This window comes from Ursus americanus, chromosome 1, assembly GCF_024610735.1.
Source record: "Ursus americanus isolate L20-20 chromosome 1, mUrsAme1.1.p, whole genome shotgun sequence".
NCBI lineage: Eukaryota > Metazoa > Chordata > Mammalia > Carnivora > Ursidae > Ursus > Ursus americanus.
Window position 1 is genome coordinate 103059068 of NC_142127.1, and position 20699 is coordinate 103079766.

The 20699-nt window shown below is 49.2% G+C and overlaps 1 protein-coding gene across 9 annotated transcripts in view; it reads left to right on the forward strand.

Moving 5' to 3' along the window:
• The window catches only part of AGAP1 (ArfGAP with GTPase domain, ankyrin repeat and PH domain 1), a 530989-nt gene that overhangs the window by 423256 nt on the left and 87034 nt on the right, over positions 1 to 20699 (forward strand). For 3 of the 9 annotated variants that reach the window (XM_087864639.1, XM_087864651.1, XM_087864644.1), the window contains one exon: positions 12923 to 13000. The exons of the other annotated variants lie outside the window; for them this stretch is intronic. In XM_087864639.1, the coding sequence (XP_087720765.1) occupies positions 12923 to 13000 (78 nt within the window). The remainder of the gene's footprint in view (positions 1 to 12922; positions 13001 to 20699) is intronic. 9 annotated transcript variants of the gene reach the window in all.

Here is a 20699-nt window from a genome sequence, read left to right on the forward strand (position 1 = left end):
CAGAGATTAACTGGGGGCTTTCCAGCCGTTTGTCACACAAATAGCGGTGCCAGTAAACTGAAAAACGATAAATCATTTTTCTCAAGATTGAAACCTTTTATCAGTTGTTTCAGTTTCATTATTCAATCAACGATTAGCAGCCGGCTGTCGTCACTCAGTCATCCACCGTGCACAGATCCGGGCTGCTGCTTGGCTGAGCGGCTCCCGGTCCCCGGCCCTGATGTGCGGGCCTTCCTCCCCGCTGTCCTCTTGCTGGTCACGCCACCTGACGGATTACAGAGAGCTAGTGTCTGACGCGCATCTCCTAACTTCCGAAAGTTAAGCTTTGACCCACAGTCTTTCTGCCGCGGCTATGAGATTGGTAAACAGGTGGGCATTTTTCTTTTGCCTCCCAGTGGGTGTTTTCTTTAAAATATTTTTGCCTTTTAATTTAAATGTCAAGTCTTGATTGGAGAAGTCAGGTGCTGGTGTTCATGCTGACACGCCTAAGTCCTTGATGTCAGGATTAGTGGGTGACAGAGCCCTTTGGCTGCCCGTTCCAGAGCCCGGTTCATCCTGAGGGAGGACAGAGAGTGGGGCTGCGGTCCCAGGCCTGCAGGTAACCAGCCCTCTGGAGATATCAGGGGCCTGCGGTCCGCGACTGTGCCTGCCCAGACAGAAGTCAGTATATGCTGATATTGCGGAACATTCTAGAATGTTGACAAATCATGGTTATCAAAGGGGCCTGCATATTTTTTTAAAAACTGGGGGCTACTAAAAGAGAGATATTTGCCTTTTTTTTTTTTTTTTTGCTTTTTTCATTCAAGTCTAGTCCATCAGAAAATATAATTCTACCACTAGCTAAATGTAGAAGAGGGAAAAAATCACTTAGTTTCTTTGTGTATCCTCAAGACCCTACTTGATTATTCTGTTGGAGTGCTATTTGGCCAGGAGTGGAAGGGTGTGAGTTTGTGTGTGTGTGCACACATATGTGCAAAGACTTTAGCAAAGACTTTTTTTTTTAAGAGAGAAAAGAAGAGCATGAGTTGGGGGGTGGGGTGCAGAGGGAGAGAGAGAGCCCCAAGCAGGCTCGACACCCAGTGCAGAGCCCGATGCTCGGCTCAGTCCCACAACCCTGAGATCGAGACCTGAGCCGAAACCAAGAGTTGAACACTGAAATGACTGAGCCACCCAGGTGCCCCTGGTGAAGACTTTTTTTTTTTTTTTAAGATTTATTTATTTATGTTAGAGAGAGAGCGCAAGCGGGAAGGGCAGAGGGAGAGAATCTCAGGCAGACTCCGCACTGAGCACGGAGCCCAACACGGGGCTCAGTCTCAGGACCCTGACATCAGGACCTGAGCTGAGACGAAGGGATGGACATTCAGCCAGCCGAGCCAGCCAGGCACCCCGAGACTTCTAAAATACTGTAATTTTAGATATCATTCTGAATTGTATTTCTACTACTTTCAAAAATATTTCCATACCATCTGAAGACTAATCTAATGTATTTTTTTCCATGGTAGTACATTTTTGTGAGGCCTGTGACTGTATCTTGTTCCTTCAGTCCCCATAGCATCAGGTCAGGATAACTGCATGCACTGTGTGATTCGTGGTTTGTCACATGTTGATACCTGTTACGTTGTCCAATTTATTGTTTAAGAAGAAGTAATTTGGAGAACTTCTCCAGCTTCCCCAGTGTAGTCAGTCTGCAACATAACCAGTACAAACCTCCATACTTGCTAACTGGAACGCTCACAGCCCACTCAGTCGGAAGGTTCTGGTCTTCCCTGTGATCTGTACCAGTCCGGTCCTGTCTCTTGAGATCCCCCTCCTCCGCCCTTCTTACCGTCTTCCTCACGCGCGTGTGAGACACTGTGTGTGCACACCCACCCCCACGAGGTCCCTGGCTCTTGTTAAAGAATTTCTTAGGGAAAAAGAATTTCATCTTTTTCTCTTCATTGGAGGTTCTTGGCCTTTGAGGTGGAACTCTTTGCATCCTCCTGTCCTTCGTGGATGAGTGGCTAACTGGGAGAGAGCAGTGGAGGCTCTGAGAACTAATACAGAAGGTCACTAGGAAATTACTCAGATAGCACTTCAACCAGCATTTCCCTCACTCGTGTTGCTCATGCTGCTTGAGCTTTCTTTCTGTGGATCTGTGTACTTCACATGGTTTCGGTCTTGTGCACGCAGGAAGGGGAGGACACCAGTGCGTACCGAGGCTGACTGTGCCCCTCTTGGTGTCGTGTCCCCTTCACCCCTCGTGGCAGCCCTGGGGTAGAGGAGGAGGGGGACCATGGCCTTCCACCCCAGTTCGCCCCTTGGCCACCCTGTGCCTCTGCCAGATGGGGTGGCCTGGGTTCCCGAGCACCAGCTTTCCCGCCTCATCCCCGTTTTCTGTTGTCCATTACCTTACCTTGCACCTGCACCCCTGGGAAGAGGGCAGGCATTCACCATGCCAGCTGGTTGGGCCACTGACCCACTGAAACCCACCACACCTTGTGACCACGTCTCCTCTACGAAGGGAACGGTCCGTTGCCATCCTGAGACTTTTTTCTTGGCAGTTTGCATGTCCTGCATACTCCATAAAATACCACTTCTTTTCCCAAAAAGAATTAGAAAAAAATAAATAATAAAATAAAACCTCCAAATAATGCATCTGTGGTACAGATTTCTATGTTCCATATTCATCACAAAACCGTTGGTTGGAAACCGTAAGGCCACGAACTCAGTGCTTCTGTGGAATGAGCCACTTCCGTATTCCTTTTTCTCGCGGTTGGTTTGGGGTTTTTTTATATGAAATGGGCTTCCGTGAGACTAGCCAGTTGCACCTCACATCTTGTGCCCAAGTAAAATATGCCTACTGGGGACAATATTTTGTAGACGCACTTGTGATTACAAACTGCTGATTTTGTCTCCTGACACTTGGAAATCAGAGTTCAGGCCTTCCCAGAGCAGATAACTTACCCAGCTGTGCCTCCCTGAATTTCATGAAACCACCTTAACATGACTCTGGCCTTTAATTTTATGAAACTCTTCCACTTTTAGTTAAAAAGGTGAGTTTCTTGTGCTGATTACAAGCAAAGATCTAAATTGAGCATGGGAGCAAATAATTTTTCTCAATGGATTGAACTCATTTTCTGATTCATACAAGTTAATCCTGAAAATTAAGTGGAGAATTGTTCAAGCATGGTACACTTTTGTTAAATATGTGTTGTAATTCCCTAAAGGGGAGAAAACTGGAATTTCAAGGTCAGCAATTCCAAATGAAGTACAAGGAGACAGTGTAGTATCCAGAAGAGCTGGCCTTGGTGAACTGCTTCCTCTAGAGAGCATTAGTTCACAAACATACCTTGAAACTCATGTTCACAATCAGAAATTAAACAGCACATCTCGGCACAACCGCCAGCGGGAGCAGGCTTTCAAGGTGTTAGGAATTTCCAGAGCAGGGGCACCTGGGTGGCTCAGTCGGTGAAGCCTCTGCCTTCAGCTCAGGTCATGATCCCGAGGTCCTGCTTCTCTCTCTGCCTCTGCTACTCCCCCTGCTTGTGTGCTCGCTCTCTATCTCTCTCTCTCTCTCTCAAATAAAGTCTTTAAAAAGAATTTCCAGAGCACGTGTGACACATACTGTTCATGCCACACAAAGATTTCAAATTGCCTTTAATTTGTAAAAGTTGATTTAGTAAGAATAAGCGATATTTTACAATGAGAGAATCGTCTCCTCTGTACGTATTCCAGGATAATCCTTTCCCTGGTAATATTACTCATGGCATTTCATTCTGAGCAAACAATTAAAATGATTGGGGAAAAAATTCATATTCCTGCCCACAAATGCTTATTATAGTATTTTAATAGACTTTATTTCCTAGAAAAGTTTTAGTTTCTATAGAAGACGTCTAGAAAAATTGAGAGCTATTGCAGGTAATTCCCAAATGACCTCTGCACGTACCCACATGCACACGTGTGTTCCCTTATTATTTACATCTGTAATTAGTATGGTGTATTCATGAGCCAACATTGACACATTATTAACTTAAGTCTGTACTTTTTTTCGGATTTCCTTAGTTTTTACCTGCTGCTGTCTCTGCTCCAGGATGCCGTTCAGAATACCACATGACACGTAGCTTTCGTGTCTCCTTAAGCTCCACCTGGCTGGGACATTTTCTGACTTTTCTTCTTGCTGATGACCTTGACAGTTTTGAGGAGTGCCTGTCAGATATACTGTGGGATCCCCTGCTGTTGAAATTCATCTGATGTTTTTCTTAGGATTAGTCTGGGGCTGTGGTTTTGGGGAGGAACGCCACGGAGGTAAAGGGTCATGGGGGGGTGGCGCCTGGGTGACTCGGTTAAGCATCCCACTCTTGATTTCGGCTCAGGTTGTGATCTCCAGTCATGAGATCGAGCCCGGCATTGGGCTCCACACTTGGTGCAGAGTCTGCTTGTCCCTCTCCCTTCCCCTCTGCTCCTCTCTCTCTCTCTAAAAATAAGTAAATAAAATGTTTTTTTTAAAGATTTTTTTAAAGGCTATTTTTATCACGCCCGTCTCAAGGGTCCATGCCCCCACTGCCGTTTGTGACCACCAGTGCTGACCTTGATCCCCGGCTTGAGGTTGTGTTTGTCGGGTGCCCCTCTGTGAAGTTACCCCTGCTGCCCTCCCCACTTCCACACTGTCCTCCTGGGAAGTAGCCTCTTATTCAGCTGTCGCTGAGGAGTGGGGAGTTACGCTCCTCTTCCTCTAGGTTCTGGTATCGACATAAATTATTTGGGATTCTTCTGCATGGAAGCTTTGTCTCTTCTCCCCTGTATTTATTTGCTTTTTCTGTGGTCAAATTATCCCAGTTTTCGCCATTGGAAGTCCTTCCAGCTGGCTTCTGTGCCCTTTGTCGCCTGCCCCATGCCGCCAGCAATGTAGAATGGGCCTTGCTTATCTGTCTTAGCGCTTCCTTACTTCCTCGGACCACAAGATGCCCATCTTGTGCATTTCCTGCCCCGGTGCTAGAATGAGCCACTTCTCCGAGGAGCGCTGGTTCTCTTCGTAGGAGAACGGTATTGGGAACCAAGAGCTGTGGGCTAGATTTGCTTGTTATGGCAGTTGTCATTTCTCCTTGGCTCTGTCCACAGACACGGCAGAGAAGAGAGATGTATGTGTGTATCCTAACGTGTCTGTACGCATATCTATAAACACTTCTATTTGTGACCATCTGTATCTATATTAAATCAAACAAGATAGTATTTTTAGTAGCATCAAACTAAATGCTTAAGAATAAGGAACAGTTACAACTGTGATATGCTACACCATGATGCAACCGTGAAAAAGGATAACTTTGAAAAGTATGGTAACCAAACGCCTTGCGTTCAAAAGTAACACAGGTCTCTGTAGAAGCCATACCTGTAAGTGGGGTAATTATGCACATATATGGATAAGAACTTTAAGGGGACAATGGGAAGGAATAGTCAGAGGGCTCATGGTTTGTTCTTACTATTAAACCACTATGAAATTAACTTTATTTCTGCAATAATATTGAAGCAGTGTTCCAGTATGTTCTTGCTTGAGGCTGAATAAAAGTGGGTGTATTTAAATTATTCTTACCAAAGAAATGAGAGCTTTGTGAAAGAAATGAGAGCTTTGTTGGTTGCTCTGCTGTGTGAGTACAGCCCTCTCCCAGGCCCTCCCGAGGTAATCATGACCTTGTTCACTCACAGTAGCCAGGAGGCAAGCTGCAAAGTTGTAGAGTTGGTCGAAGCAGTTTCACGAAAAGCAGTATGTCCGTGTTCCAAGGCAGCCATGTCCACAACAGTGAGAAGAATCCAGGGTTGAGAATTCTTCTGTTTTCCACCGTGGTCTTTATACTCCATTGATGAAACAGGTACCCTCGTGTCTCACAGCTTCCATGGTTTCCGAAGCTACAGATCAGAATTCTGTTGGGAATTTCTGGGGACGTTCTCCTGAAATGCCAGAGATTGCAAGTGTCTCCTGGAAGATATTTACACTAGTCTTCTCCTATACAGATGGCCACGTCTAAGGGGACTGTGACGGACAGAGTCACCCTGAGGTGTCCCGTTTCACTCAGGCAGGTGCAGGAAGTCAACTACAAAGATGGTTGATCAAATGCGGGTCTGCCCTCGTGGAGGCTGGCGGTCCAGTGATCACAGCCCCTCAATTACAGCCCGCGAGTGAGCGCCAGCAGCCATCATTCAATAATTATGCCTGTGATTAGTTGCTTCAACTGGTCATCGCCTTTGAAATGTGATAGTGCAATTTAAAGTTTTATTAAAAAACTATTTTTTCTGAAATTGTTGAGAAAGTATGTTTAAAAAAAAAAATCCAAAGAAAAGCCCGCAATACATTCTCTTGGAGGAGATTGAGAAGAAAAAATGAAGAAGAAAGGAAAGTGGGGGTGGGGGGGATGAATGTTTCCCATTATCACTCCTTTCCGTGGCAAGAAGTTCAGGCAGCCTGGTGCCCAGCCTCCCCTTCCCTCCCCGCGTGGCTGGCCCCTTGCCTGCCGCCCACTTCTCCGAGCCCGGAGCTGGCCCTCCAGGGCTGGTCCTCGGAGAGGGGCCGGAGCTGCGGCCGGGGCACAGCCCTTGCCCTATCACTGCTTGCCCGTGTGAGCACAGCTGAACCGACCTCACAAATGTGTGTTTCACACACACATCGTTCAGCTCAGCAAAACTCATTGGAGCCTCATTTTATCTTAAGTGAGGATTTGGTTTGCTGCTTCTTCCTGTTTGGAATGCCAGGTATCCAGTCCTATAGTACGAAATGCCGTTCACTAAGTAACTAGCCCTAGAAAAAGGTGGGGACCCAGCAGTGTGCACTGTGCCCACTGTCTGTTCTCGTAGCCCGATCACCCGTCCAGAAGAGAGTGAAGCTGAGGGGCCCATTGCCAATAGGATCCTAACAAGTCACACCCCCCCCAAAAAAAAAGCCTTTCCTTCTCAAAATGAATAGCTGCTCCATGAAGCCAGGGAAAGGGGTTAACGTTATGTATCGTGTGTGTTTCCTGTCTCCATCTGAGAATGTGCCAAACCCAAGACCTACACGCAGATTTCCCACGAAGGTGCGTTCGACTTCAGCTCTTATTTTATTCTCGTCCCTGTTAAAAGTCATCCTCTTGGCATCGTACTGAAATACCCAATTAATTTTGGATTCACTTGAACCCTTGCTCTGCAGCGCAGTGTGTTTCTAGGCCACGAGGAAATCCAGCTCTCCACCTAATTGGAACTTCTGGTTTTATGGCGGATCCCGGAGCTTTCGCTTAGTTTTTATTTTCTCTGTTTTCTGGGGTTAATGGTATTTTCCGTGCGCATCTGCATTACCCGCTATGCGGAAGCCCTCGGCAGCTTGCCTCTCCCAGCCGCGTTAAAGAAGCCGCCGCTACAGAAATTGTGTTTGCTGTAACGAAAGCCATTATGACTTATTGGAAATTGAATTAAAATTTTATAATTAAGGGTCAGTGACTGGATTTCGGGTATTTTATCTTCCACCTTGTATAACTCCCGATTATGAGAAGAATGCCAGGCTTGCTAGAAACTGGTAACGACGAAGTTCTTTTGCTTCCTGAACATACGTCCTATATTTGCCTGGCCTCCGGTTTTGTTTAATCCTCTCAAAGGCCCTTTTAATGGACGTTTCAACATGACTACTTCTCTGTGTGGCAGCCTCTAGGAAGCGACCGTTATGTCAAGCCCCTTCACAGCTCAAGGAGTGAGTCCCCATCGCGTAGGAATCTTCGGGGCTGCATCTTATGGGAAAAAAAAAAAAAAAAACCTCACTGCCTTTTTATAAGAGAACAGAACATTTACACAGTCTTGTTGAGCAAATGAACGTTTAAATGGCCAGCACAAAAGAAATCTCCAATCTCTAACCTCACAATGAAATTGCCACCAACAAAAGATCACTGGGGTACCGGGTGCGTGAAACTGGAAGTGACACAGAACCCCAGCCAGACCCACGGCCGCCCGCGGGGGCTCCTGGGGGATGCTCTTTATCCGGCATCCCGTCCCGGAAGGCTCCGAGGAACAGCGGCGCTCCCTTCTGCACAAGTGGCATTTATACCGATGGCCTCTTTAAAAATAAATAAATACACGTCTGGTGTGGACGGGGAGCAGTGCTATCTGACAAGGTTATCATTTGGCTCCTCTAAGAGGTACAAGTTTACAATCCCTTGTATGAATGGAGGGGGTTATTTGTTTCGTTCCGAGACAAGACATTCTTAGAAATGAGTGACACGCCTTCTCCGACCCAGCCCCTTCCTCCGTGTAGGTAAAAAGATCCTATTAGTTCTCATAATTGATTCTGAGGGCTGCCGCGTGCCTCATTTAGCGGGCCCTGCTCGGTTCACGCCAGGGATGTAATTCATGCGCACTCGAACATCCAACATGGCTGACAAGGCCTGGACGTACAGCCTCACGGCTGCATCATTTTTTAATCAGCTATCTGAGGGATATTTATCTAATCAACAAAGAGCGCTGTCAGAAGGAGACCAGAGGTGACATTAATATAAGTCTGTGGTCTCCTGGTACAATGATGGAGGAAGAGTTGAGGATAAAACCCTGCTCGTCTGAGCACGCCAACAGACTAAGCGGTAGCTTTATTCCACTTGTAGAGAGCTACTCAGAAGGTTTTCCTGCTGTGTGTCAGTTCTCGGCCAGCCATTCACATGCTGTAGTTAAGGGGGAAAAAAGAAGAATTCTTTCTTAGAGAAACAGAATAACAAATTTTCCTTTAAAATTTTTAAGTCCCTCATGATCATGTGAACTCCTATGAAAAGGTACAGTTTGCAAAAATAAGGAGATGTGTCATAATTGGGAGCTGTTAACTCTAAATGATTCCAGCTACTCTGACTTAGTAGAGAGCCATAATTTGCACATTTTCCCTTTGGCTTGCTCTCCTTTGAAAAGATCGTGACTGTCTGTTAGTAATTACGAGTTGAGTATATTGTGCCATACCTCATTTTGGACACCGGGACACAGAATTCGTCATTTATAACTATCAGACCTTTCCTTAAAGAAATAGTCTGTGAACTGAAGTTTATGCCAGCCTCCCTTCTTTAGATGTGTGACTCAGGATAAGCAGCATTTGAGACCCGGATGAGCTGGGTCCCAACCACCCCACCCACCCATGCGATCACCCACTACTGAAGAAAATCTGTCACCTCCGAATGTGGATCTCCGTGGGGCAGCTTTCAGGACGGGCCGTGTTGCTCGACCTCCAGCGTGCATGTTCGTACACCGTCAGCGTTGGGGTTTGGGTACCAGAGCTACCACAGTCACCGCTCCTTGCCTTTGCTTGTAATTCAGAAGTTACCTTAAAATTCCCTTGGCTAATGTGAGTCAGTGCTCCTCTGCTGGTGGGCTCTTTGTTAATTGTAGAGGGAATCTGACAATGCCACTGTTTATTAAAAGGTGGCACTCTGTCTTAGAGTTCAGAGGATGAGTCCCTGCTCTCTTACCCTCTTTTTTAAAATGTTGATCTTTTCATCCTTAGCAAACACGTTCCAGCCAGTTTAATGATGACTTCCACAGCCTTCTCTGTTTTAATTCTCAGCCATCAGCCGTGTGTCCCCTGTACCACGCCTTGGCTGTGGCATTCATGTCACACTCTGGTATTCGCTATGAGCTCATGGTTCACGTTTTGATGCCATCATGGGGAGAATGCCATTGGTTTCCTTTCCCTAGGCTCCGCCAACTCTCACCATAGGGCCGACCCACGTTGGGGTTCAGAACGTCCCATTTAATTTGCAGACCGAAGTGAGAAGAGCTCAGTCTCACCGTCTGCGTTTGGGCTGACCGTTAGTTTGCATTACTTTTGAAATTACGTGTTGTCGGCCTGTACAGCCTTGGAGATTTGCATTTCTGTTCTCAACAGTTAAGACCGTGTGCAGACATGCCGTTCAAACAGCCCTGGAAGGCACTGAAAACCCTTCCGAAGAGACGCTTGCGTATCTAGTGAGCACACCAGCAGAGTGGAAATCATCGATGGGGGCTCACGCCCTGCCGCCCTTCTGTCCAGTGACGTGAAGCTCTGATGCTCAAACAGTAGTTTTGTGAAGGAGCGCTAGTGACAAAATCAAACAAGCCAGCCTATGTTTAATGGAAGAAACTATATCCCTGAAAAATAAAAAAAAAATTTTTTTTAAGTAAATTTTCTCATTGAAGTAAAGATAACTCAGAACCTTTAGACGTCTGAACTAGTCCACGGGAAGCCCTCAAGCATCACCACCTTTTGCAGCGGTGGTGCCCGTGGCGTGTTGTGGTGGTGTGGAGGGGGCTGGCGTGGAGGGGACGCCCGGCCGGCGGTGGGCGGGCTGCCGTGCTCCTGCATCTGCCTGGCGCAACATCTCCATTTCCTTTAGAAGGGAGCCCAGGCAGGAGCACTGCGCATACCCGGAGATTTTATCGATGATAATACGATCGTATTTTCTCTTTGAGAAGCTTCTAAACAAGTGGACCCAGAGCAATCAATGCCTCAGGAGACAAATGCACGTATCAGGACCTTGGTATCCTCCAGAAAAAGTCCATTTGTTTACGGGCAAAGAAAAGGCATGACATTTTATACATTAAAATTGATTATTTCATCAATAGGTTAATAGAAAACCAGACTGCGAGCTCACTTCCTGCTTATACCTCCATGCGGTAATGGGAGACCGGAGCATGAAAAATGCAGGGTATAAAGCGAGGGAAGAGGTTCGCACCAGAGCGTCCCTCCCTTCCAGAGGGGTGCCCAGCCTAGACTCTGCCTATTTATATGTAAATGTTTGAGAAAGAGGTAAGTTTTATGCTGAGGAATGTAGCCTCTTCTGCAGCTACTACTTTCCGGAACTTGTGAAACATGGGCCAAGACACCAGGGCTTCGTCTATTGAAATAATTAAACACACAATTAATTCTACGAAAACACTGGCTATACCTGAGGAAGCGGGTAAATATTCATCGAACATTTCTAAAGTAAACATTGGAAAACCGTGACTGGTTTGGTGTCCCTTGTCTCGAGGTCAAGGCGTTTGCATGGCTGGGTGCTGGCAGCTAGCTGTCTTTGCCAGACGTGCTGTTCCCCGGGACAAACCCCTTGTAATGGGTGATAACCTTGGGGGTGTAGCGGTGAGGGGGGCTTCTGCAGGCGTGCAAGATTAAGTCCAGACCCATCTCCTGCGGAAGGGCCTGAGTCACCAACCTTTAATGCCCACGACTTTAGAGATTGCCTTTCTTGTTAAATTATTTGTTGGTTTTCAAGCTACAAAGTCATTCTTAGGTGTTTAGTTACGGCTTACTCTTTTCTGGTTTTAAGTCAGGTGACAACTGAGTTACAGCTCGTGTTTTGGTGTCATCATTCACATACAGTTTGCATCCTGAATATGTGGTATGTGTTTAAGAGTTGCACTTGCTTCCTTAAACGTCCCTGTTTCTTACACGTAGCTTCTGTCGTCCCTCCAAATGAATCCAGTACGCATGGAAGTGCTTGAGATTCAGATCCATAGCGCAGCTCCTCGTGGGGACCTGGTCGTCACCGTGGGTCACCTGCTGCCGCCAGAACTTGGTGCACCCTTTGAGATGGGACACTTGAGCTCTGGCGGGACAGCGGGCAAGCACAGCCCGCCCGTCGTCAGTCAGGAGTGCGCTGGGGTACCAGCCTGTACCTTGTCTCTGCCTTGGTCCGTGGGCCACGGCGTCGGCCAGTTCCCCGCGGTGAGCTTCAGACACCTGTGGCAATGCAAACACCTGCCCTCCCCGGGTGAGCACTTCTTCCCTACCCGCGTGGAACAGTTACCCAAAGAGGGCCCCCTGGCAGGTTGGACCGCGTTCCTTTCCTGGCTGTGGTGGTGGAGAGAAAGGGACGGTCTGGCGTCCCTTCTTCAGGAACGTGGGTGGACACCGGCCCTACGCACTGATATGTGTGCGTGGGGGCGGGGGGGCACACAGCCCTTGGGTCTGTGGCCACATCTTCAGCTACGTTGCCTGAAGACCTGCACCGCAAGGACCTCCCGACTTAACTTCTCGCTGTTTATGAAACGTCTTCTCCGCAGGGCTGGCGGGAACCAGCCTGTCTGCTACAGGTGTCTGCTGTCCTGAGCCCGGGGGCGGGGGGGGGAACGCAGGTGAGCTGAGAATGCGTCCCTGGAGCAGAGTGTCTGAGAAGGCCGGGGATCCCCCTACCCGCCTCCCCAGTCACTGCTCACAGTGTTAAATTTGTTCTGCACGTCATTCCCAAACCCAGGGTTCTTCTGTGGGTAACTCGCTATTTGTCTTTTTTTTTTTTTCTTGGATTCTTTCTCGTGTGAGCCGAGAGCTTGAGGCACGTGTTCTCTGGGTTCCTCGGAGCTCCATTCAGAGCCTCCAACAGCCCCCAGAGGAGAAGGGACTCCCCCCTTGGACGACAGCATGGTGCTAGCAGTTTCGCTGGTGCAGGCTACCGTCCAGATCAGAGTAGGCGTGGGGAGAAACCACCTCACCGTTGGCGGTCCTGGGTGTTCTCGACCTACCTTCTGCACCATACGCATGCCCTGCTCGCCACCGGGGTCTCTTGATTTGACCTGCTCCCAGTGTTTTGCCACATCAAAGGGCTTATGGCTGCTGGCGTCCTAGGTCCTTCCAAAGTCGCCGCCTGTCGCCAAGGAGAAGGCCGGCGTGGCACTGTTTGGAAGAGCCGCGTGCACAACCCAGCAGGGCAGAAAGGATGCATGGACTTCCTTGCCTGGTGGTTTGATTTTGTGCAAACCTAATGACGCTGGCTGACCCGCCCCTGCCCCCTCCTGAGCTCCGTGGGGGACAGCGGGGGTGGGGGGTGGGGCTCGAGGCCCAGCGCGCACCTGCCTCCCGGGACGCCCGGCTCGGGGCTGACGTCACAAGCTGCTTTGACATTTCTTTTCTCCCCTTTTCATTTGTTTTCTTTTCCTTTTTGTTTTCTCTCTTCCCCCCCTCCCTCCCCCTGCTCTCGGGATGCAGCCAAACGCAAGGCTTGGAAACTAAACCGTGTTGGTAGCCTGCGAAATATTTACAGCAGCAGCAGCACCAACACCGAAGGTAACGCCGCGCCGCCCGGAGCCGCATGCCCCCTCGTTGTGTTCGCGGACTCATCCCCGCCGTCTCTCCATCCCCCGTCCGTGTGCTTGGTTTTGCCATCCATGTTCCTTTCAGCTTACTTAAATTTTGACCTTTCGCTTCAGTCCTAGAGTAGCGATGTTTAAATTACTTTAGAAACCTATTTTCTCCTCTTTTTTCTTTCCCTTTATACATGCGGGCACTCAATGTAATATTTCCCAAGTTATTACAGTTTTTAAAAGTGTGAGTATCAGGTGTAATGATCTGTAGCCAAATACAATAGTGTGCCGTGACATTTAAGTAACAGTCTTAATTTGTTTTGTGGACGCATACGCCATAATGCTCTGTGCAGCTCTAATCCAGCGGCAGCCAGGCCCGGGTCATTTGCATGGGCTGCTCTCGCTTGTAAATTCAGTATATTGTTGTGTTTCTAAAGGTCGTCTGGTGCCAAAGTTCACAAATTGACTTGCGTTGCTTTTTCCAGCGGAGACAGCCGCTGCTGCTTTTGTATAATAGCAGATTGAATTTTTCCCACCTTCATTTGAACAACACAATTATAAATTGCCTTTTTTTTTTTTTATGATTACAAATGTCAAGGGTCAGAATTATTTTGATGCCAGGCAAAGGAAAACCACCATCAGCCCAAGCGCTTGTAAGGGAGGCTGGTATACAATGCGTACGATGCAAAATAGGTCACAATCCAGCGATCTTGGTATAATAGGGGGACATTTTTTTTCACTTAAGTGCAAGCCAAATGGGTCAAGTAATCGCAAGCTCGTGCCCTAACACTAATTGACTTATTTGGGGATGATTATAACTGTAATATTTTTCTTAATGTCACTGTTTTCTGGGCTGTTGATTTTAGCGATTGCCAAGCAGTGGCATTAAATCTCTTGTAAATTTTAAATTGCACGCTATTTCTGTAAACAAGTCCCTCTCTTCACATCCCGATCATTAACCTTTGCTGATTTATATCACCATCCTCTTTTTCTTCCTTCCACAATTACTCCTGTCTTGCCGCTGAAAGCCCTGCTCTCAGCCAGAAAAAAAAAAATGAATCTGAAAAACAAAAGTATATTTTCACGATGGCTTGTTAAAGACCTATTTTTTAATCATAATTTTTTTTCATTCCTCAAGGGGAAATTATTGTCTGTTAAGATACCAGTGGAGCTTGACCCCCTTGGTATCTTCTTTCAAAGCATTCATTCAAGAAAGACAAAATGAGAGGGAAAAGTAATAGAATTTTAGGAACAGTCACACGCAATATCATTTTTTGTCATATTTTTAAGGGTGTTAAATATACTCGTTCACTTTTTTAGTGTTAGTTTTTCAACTTAGGCTGCATATCATTTCTTTTCCCTGTGTCCTTTTCAAATATGTTTTTCTTTTGTGTGTGTGTATGCATTTGTCACAACAAATTTGTTTATTGACTTCCGGCCTTTAAAAAAAAAAGTAACGTCTGGTTTTCCATGTGGTCGTATACAAAGTTGGGGGACAGTGAGGAGGCAGGCAGACAGTTCCCCTGGGACTTGCTGACGGCCCTTCCTGGAGACCCTGGTGGGCTGTAGCCCACGACAGGTGTGACGATGTGCGCAAGTGGGAGCTTCTCACCTTGACCAACCAGGTAATCTGCGGCGTCTGCCCTGCCCAGCTCCCCTGGCTGGGACCGCACAGTGTTGGGCGCTGCTCCCTGGAGTCTGTAAATGCCAGAGAACACTGCGTCTCAGGGCCCCTCGGCCAACTGCCAGCAGCTACTGAGTGCAGTCCTGGGGACATCGGAGTACATCATGACCGCAAAGCCGGTCCTCCCTCCCATTTTCTCTCATTTCCGTTCAGCGTTGAGTTACGTCTGTGCATCTTCAATTAAGTGACGTGATCGTTCTTCATTTACTTTGGGTTTAAGATTAATTCTGTATGCACACAGGCTCATTTCATACCACTTTCAGTCGTGTATTCCTGAATCCGTGTAGTTCTATAAATTATCAACATGCCTTTCTGACCTCCAGTCTTTTGCTGTGTGATGTCATCACATATTCTCTGTGTATGAAGTGATCCTCTGTGAAAATTCATACCCTGAACATTCCAGGGTGTGTCGTCACCTGAGGCCTTGAGTGTCCCACTAAATGTTCCCGTCCCCAGACAGAGTGTGATCAAGTCCACTTGTGCGATGTATTCAGAGGTGCCCCAAACACCAAAAGCACAGCTGCCTCCTGAGATCCCTGGGGAGAGAGTTGGAACCTGAGTTTCGGGAGTTGGGGGAGGGGGCACGCACTGTGAGCCAGGCACTGTGCGAGGCACGCGTCCACTCCTCCGAGCGGTTCTCAGCGTGACCCGGGACAGGGGCGCCCACATCCCCCTTTCCAGATGCAGGGAGTGCAGCTCAGGTGTCACGGGCTTGCCTGGAGACTCAGGTTGGCGGGAGACAGGCAGGACCAGGATTGGAACTGGTGATCTCACTCCAAAGCCCTTTCTCTCCTGTGTCCACTCTTTGCTGACCCCTGGCCTGCATTATGTTAGCAAATCTACACAGTACCCTGCTGGTAGGTATCCTGTTGGAGACGGGAAATTGGAGTTCTGGAGGCAGAGTGCGCACCCCAGTGGCTCAACTCCAGGACCTGCTCCTGGATCCTCATGGAAAAGGTACATGGATAGAAGTCGGGAGTGGATAAGACAATTATCCAGAACTAATGACGGAAAGACACGAGATTAGAAAACAAGCAAAAATATGCTCTTCTACTTTTTTCTGTCCATTAGGGTTAGTTATCTCAGAAACTGAGATGGAAACCTGATTTTTTATGTATATGGATGATATCGGACTAATTTTTACATCTCTGTTACTATATAAAAATTCAACTCTTTGCCAGGGTTGGTGAAATTTAAGTTCCTTCAACAAGAACAAACTTTCATTCTGCCGTCTCAGAGGTTTGTGAATGGGATGGAAGATCTATTGATGATGGATCCTCCAGTTCATCGCGGCCTCTGAGCCCAAGGGAGAGCCACCTCCACTCGGACAGCTGAGGCCAGACTCGGGAACGTTCAGGTCCATGGCCAGCGTGTTTCCGAGGAGGAACAGCGAGGGCTGAGAGAAGGATGCTATGTCAGGGATGCAGAAGGAAGGCCTGTCGGACTGTGTGAGCAGCAGCACCCCGGAGCGGGGCCGCACAGAATCCTGCGCTGTCTTCTCCCGCACACCCGGAGACAGGTGGGATTATCATCCCCTGCGAGACCGGGGAACAGAGGGCCTCTTCCAGGACACGTGACAGAGCATAAATGGGTAAAGGAGAGATGTGTTGGGGAACAAGGGGTGTTTCTCGGGGTGCGAGGCCCACCCGCATTTTGTGAACTCAAGCCCAGGACCCAGCCCAGGATCAGTACTAGCCTGAAGACCTCGTTCAACCCCGTCGTGAGGCGCATTTCTGTGTATCTGGAACTTGCCCCAGAGACGGGCCTGTGAAACCTGTTTGCACTGCCTCCCTGCGCCACAGTGGGCCAGACGGAGGGACCCAGAGGTCCCAGGCACCGTGGTCGCTAACAGGCCCCACGTGGAGAAACACAAGCCTTTTGGAGAGCACCAGCCAGCACAGCTGCTCGCCTTGGACCTCCATCCGTGTCCCTCCTGCACGGGATGGCCAAGGCGCTCCCGGTCCACATGAGCAGGGCTAACTCTGCGACTGCCCTGTCCACCACCCAGTGCTCCCGGTTGCGGTGCTGAGACAACCATCTCCTTCAGCTCGAGGCAAATAGATGACAAGTGCGTGCTTACACACTCCTGCCTGAGACAGTGACAACCTTGCTGGGGTCTTGGGTCCTTGCCCTGTGTGGGTCCGGGGCAGAGGGAGAGGGGAAGGGCTTGCAGGTAGGCCAGGGATGCTGGACGAAGACCCTGGCACAGAGTGAGGGAAGATTCATTGCAGAGGAGGCCCGAGGTGCCCTGCAGGTTAATGGAGAGTGAAGCCCCATGCAGTGGAGGGGGTCGGAAAGGCTTCATGGTCTGGGATTCAACAGGAGCCGCAAGGGACTGCAGCACTGAACACTTCCCTGGCGTCCTGCGCTATGACTCCCAGCAACCCCCAGGGTGGTCATATCCTCCACATTTGACAAAGGGAGAAACTGAGGCATGGGGCAGGGCAGTCAGGTGGTCCCAGAAAGCACCCTGGCAGGTGGACACTGGGCTGGGCACTAGGGTCGTGGCCACAGCCTGAACCCTGGACGTGGGTCCGTAACAAGTGTGGGGCACACGGAGGCTCGAGCAGAGAGGTGTGGACACCCTGCTCGGCCATGACCTCCGAGGACTGCGCTCACCACAGAGAGGGGATGGGGCTGCTCTGCCGTAGTGGGTGTGACCCATTGTTGTGGCCTGTGATCTCTGGATCCAGCCCCGACCGGGCGCCATCACCCGAGGCTGCCTTGGACACTCAGACACAGGGCTCTGCTGTAAGTCACTTTGGATACTTGCCGTCCCCCGTGATGATCAGAAGTTCTGCAGACTGTGGGTTTTAAGCGGCGGTGTGGACGGTGCTTCTGAGTCCAGACTCTTGAGCCAGATGGTCTGGGCCCCGTTGCGGAGTCTCTACGGCACCTTGGTGCCCCTGTTTGCAGGCTGGGGAGTCAGTGTGTCCGCATCTCCAGAGGCAGGTCGCTCGGCGTCCACACCGGCCGCTGCCAGTCTGTGCCTCGTCTCAGGAGCTCCACAGAGCCTGTCATCAAGGAAAACTCAGAGCTTGAGCAACATTGACGTGGCCAGGAGATTCAGCAAGACATGTTTCCCTGAAAGTTAAGAGGGGATTTAAAATCAAACCTCTTTTTTCCCAGACTTTGAAAGCTACCCCTCCCCCAGCGCCACTCACTGTCGTCCTCAAAGGAGTCACAGAAAAGCACAGAAATTGGACTTTGGGAATGGACACACCTGAGCCGATCCGAGTTCTGCCACGTCCCAGCTGTGTGGGTTCCGATGACTTGCCGTGTCTCTCCTTCCCCTGCCTCGTTTTCTTTCTCCAGAATGAAGACAATGAAACCTGCCTCGAAGGATGAGTGGAGAAGCAATGAGTTGACACGCACAAAGGGCTGACCGCAGAGCTGGGCCCACGGTCGGGGTGACCACAGGGGTCGCTGTTAAATTCTTCGACTTACTTAACAGGAGGACAACTCCAAGAACACAGTCTGTGGAGAGTATGCCTGGCACCATTCTTTAGGACTGTTGAGGGCAGAGTCGGCCAGGGCAGACGCTGGTCAGTGGTGAGTGGCACAGATGAAGAACTCATGCAGATAAATTAAGATTGGAGAGACCCTTTCACAGAAAGTAACTCCAGAACTGAGTTTCTGGGGAAAGAAGCGGGGTTGCTTGTCTTTCCAGCCCTCGACTTTTCAAAGGGTGACCGAGACACTGCCGACCATCCCCGCGGCGAGCAGTAGCTGGGGGGCGGCCCTGGGGCAGTACAGGGCCCACCCAACACAGCGGAGCCCACACTCCTTCCGCCAGGAGATCGGGGACCCTGGAAAGTGATGGACGTAAGTTAGAATGAGTAACAAATGGTAAACGCACAGAGCTCTGCTCAGGAACCACATGAATCACAACAGATGTGTCCGGTTTCCCTTCCTCTTTCTACACCAAGAGCTTGGGCCTCGGGCTTTGCCATGGTGCCTGGGCCGTGAGCAGGTGCCAAGAAGGTGCTCGCACATCCATCTTCTCCGTCCTGAAGTATTCGCAGTTTTGGATCTGACCGTGTCTTTTTTCAGGAGCTTTGTCTTAGGTGCTCTCCCTAATTTAAGAAGTGCCTGGCGCCCCACAGCCCTGGAAGCCAGAGCTACTGGAATGGAGTTCCGTGATGCCCGGCTCTCAGACGGCTCCCCTGGCTCTCTCTAATGTGTTTGGGAAATAAAACCTCCTTTGTGTTTCATGAGAATCTGCCCGTGACAACAGCGGTAAACATCCCTAACTTTGTGACCTCCCTCTGGGGACTCGCTTCTTCACAGAATGAATTCTGCTCTTGTCCTAAATTAAAGCCACAGCACAGCACCTCTGTTGGACTCTGGGCTAAACAAAGATATTTACCAAATTCAGAGCTTGCAAAAATATTTACCTGAGAACCACAAACTGCGTGTGTTCTTAACAACCAGAAATAATGGGTGTTTTTTTTTCCTTACTGCTTAAAATTAACTTCTAGAGCAGGAGGAGGGAGTGTTTTTCTATGTATTATTTAGTGGCCATACACTTGGTTCTGCGCAGTCCTGGACCGTATTCTTTAGGCTTTCCTTCACGTTTATTGTGTCCTATGAAAATGGGAGAAATATTGAAAATAAATTAAAACTGACTTTTTATATTATGGTAGATTTTGGCTGAAACCTTAAACACGTGTGGTTTCCGTAATGGAGTAAAATAACTAAACCACATGCCTATGTAATGCGTGCTCTGGAAGCAGAAGTATCTTAGGACTTTACAAATGTATGGCTCAGAAAAGTAGCATAAAAGCCTGGGGCTGCGTACAGCACAGCCTGGAGTCGTCTCGCAGTGCGCAGCTCGCGGAAGACTTACAGAGAGGGGGCAGAACGGCAAATGCATCCCCGCCCGGCTTTGACCAACTGACAATGGCTGTGTGGAGAGTTGGGTTAGGAAGGATTCTGAGGCTGCGTCAGGCTCTTTGGGATCCATTACGGATGTCTTTCCTGGCAGAAGAAAGGGAGGGACAGCACGCCTCCGTCATCCCGGTCCAGCCTCGTGCGTCCCTCACACTTGAAGCTGAGATCAAAGGGTGGGATGGGTAGCTGGTGGCTCCCAGTTGGCAGGTGGCCGAGCAGGAAGGGCAGGAGAGGGAAACGCATTCCCGGAGAGGACCTCGATATTGGAAGGACATGAAGAAAAGACAATGTGGAGTTTCAGGCAGAAACCGGGAGAAACCCATTGCTACGCTCACTTGGTAAAGAGGGGAAAAAATGGCTGGGCCAAATGTTGAAGTCACTATTATTAACCTGTTAATCCGGGCACTCGGGCATATCCTGAAACAGAAGTCCTAGATCTTATCAGCGGAAGTTGGGAGCGGAGAAGACAGCTGCTTCCTTGCAAGTCTTGGCTCTTTTACTATCAGGGCACTTTTAAGTGGTGAGCACCTGGGAACCCTCGGGCTCTGTGGATCCTGGACTCTGCTCTCGGCCGCCTCTTCCAGGGGACATGTCTGTCCTCCATGCGGAACATCTCAGCCCTGCACAGTTTAGGTAACACATTCTCATCACATGTTTGTCGTGAACTGTGTCCGGAAGGACGCACAGCCTCATGGGTAGCGCTGAGCGTGGGGGACTGGGTTCCAGGTTGGCAGAAGCGCCCGGGGGATGGACTCTCTGTCCCGCCAGTGACGACAGCTACAGACATGCTGAGCCCTTCTAAACTCAGAAGAGAAGGTGTCCTTGCTCGTGTCACCTGCCTCTCACAGTTTCGAGCCATCGTGCATCCCCTGGGCACAGGGGTCCGGATCGCCTGGGCCTTCGCAAGAGCCCAGTGCTCACGTCCACTCCCGGAGGCAGGCACACATCTGTCCGGCTCTTCTCCCCTTGCACCCGCTCGCCCAAAATGCACCCCTTGTCCAAGCCGTCTCCTGTTGCAAACAGCTTCCAAATGTAGAGCGGTTGCAGCTGCTTTGAGTCCTTTAACCCTTTGTCTGCTAAGACTGCGCAAAAATAATTGATGACT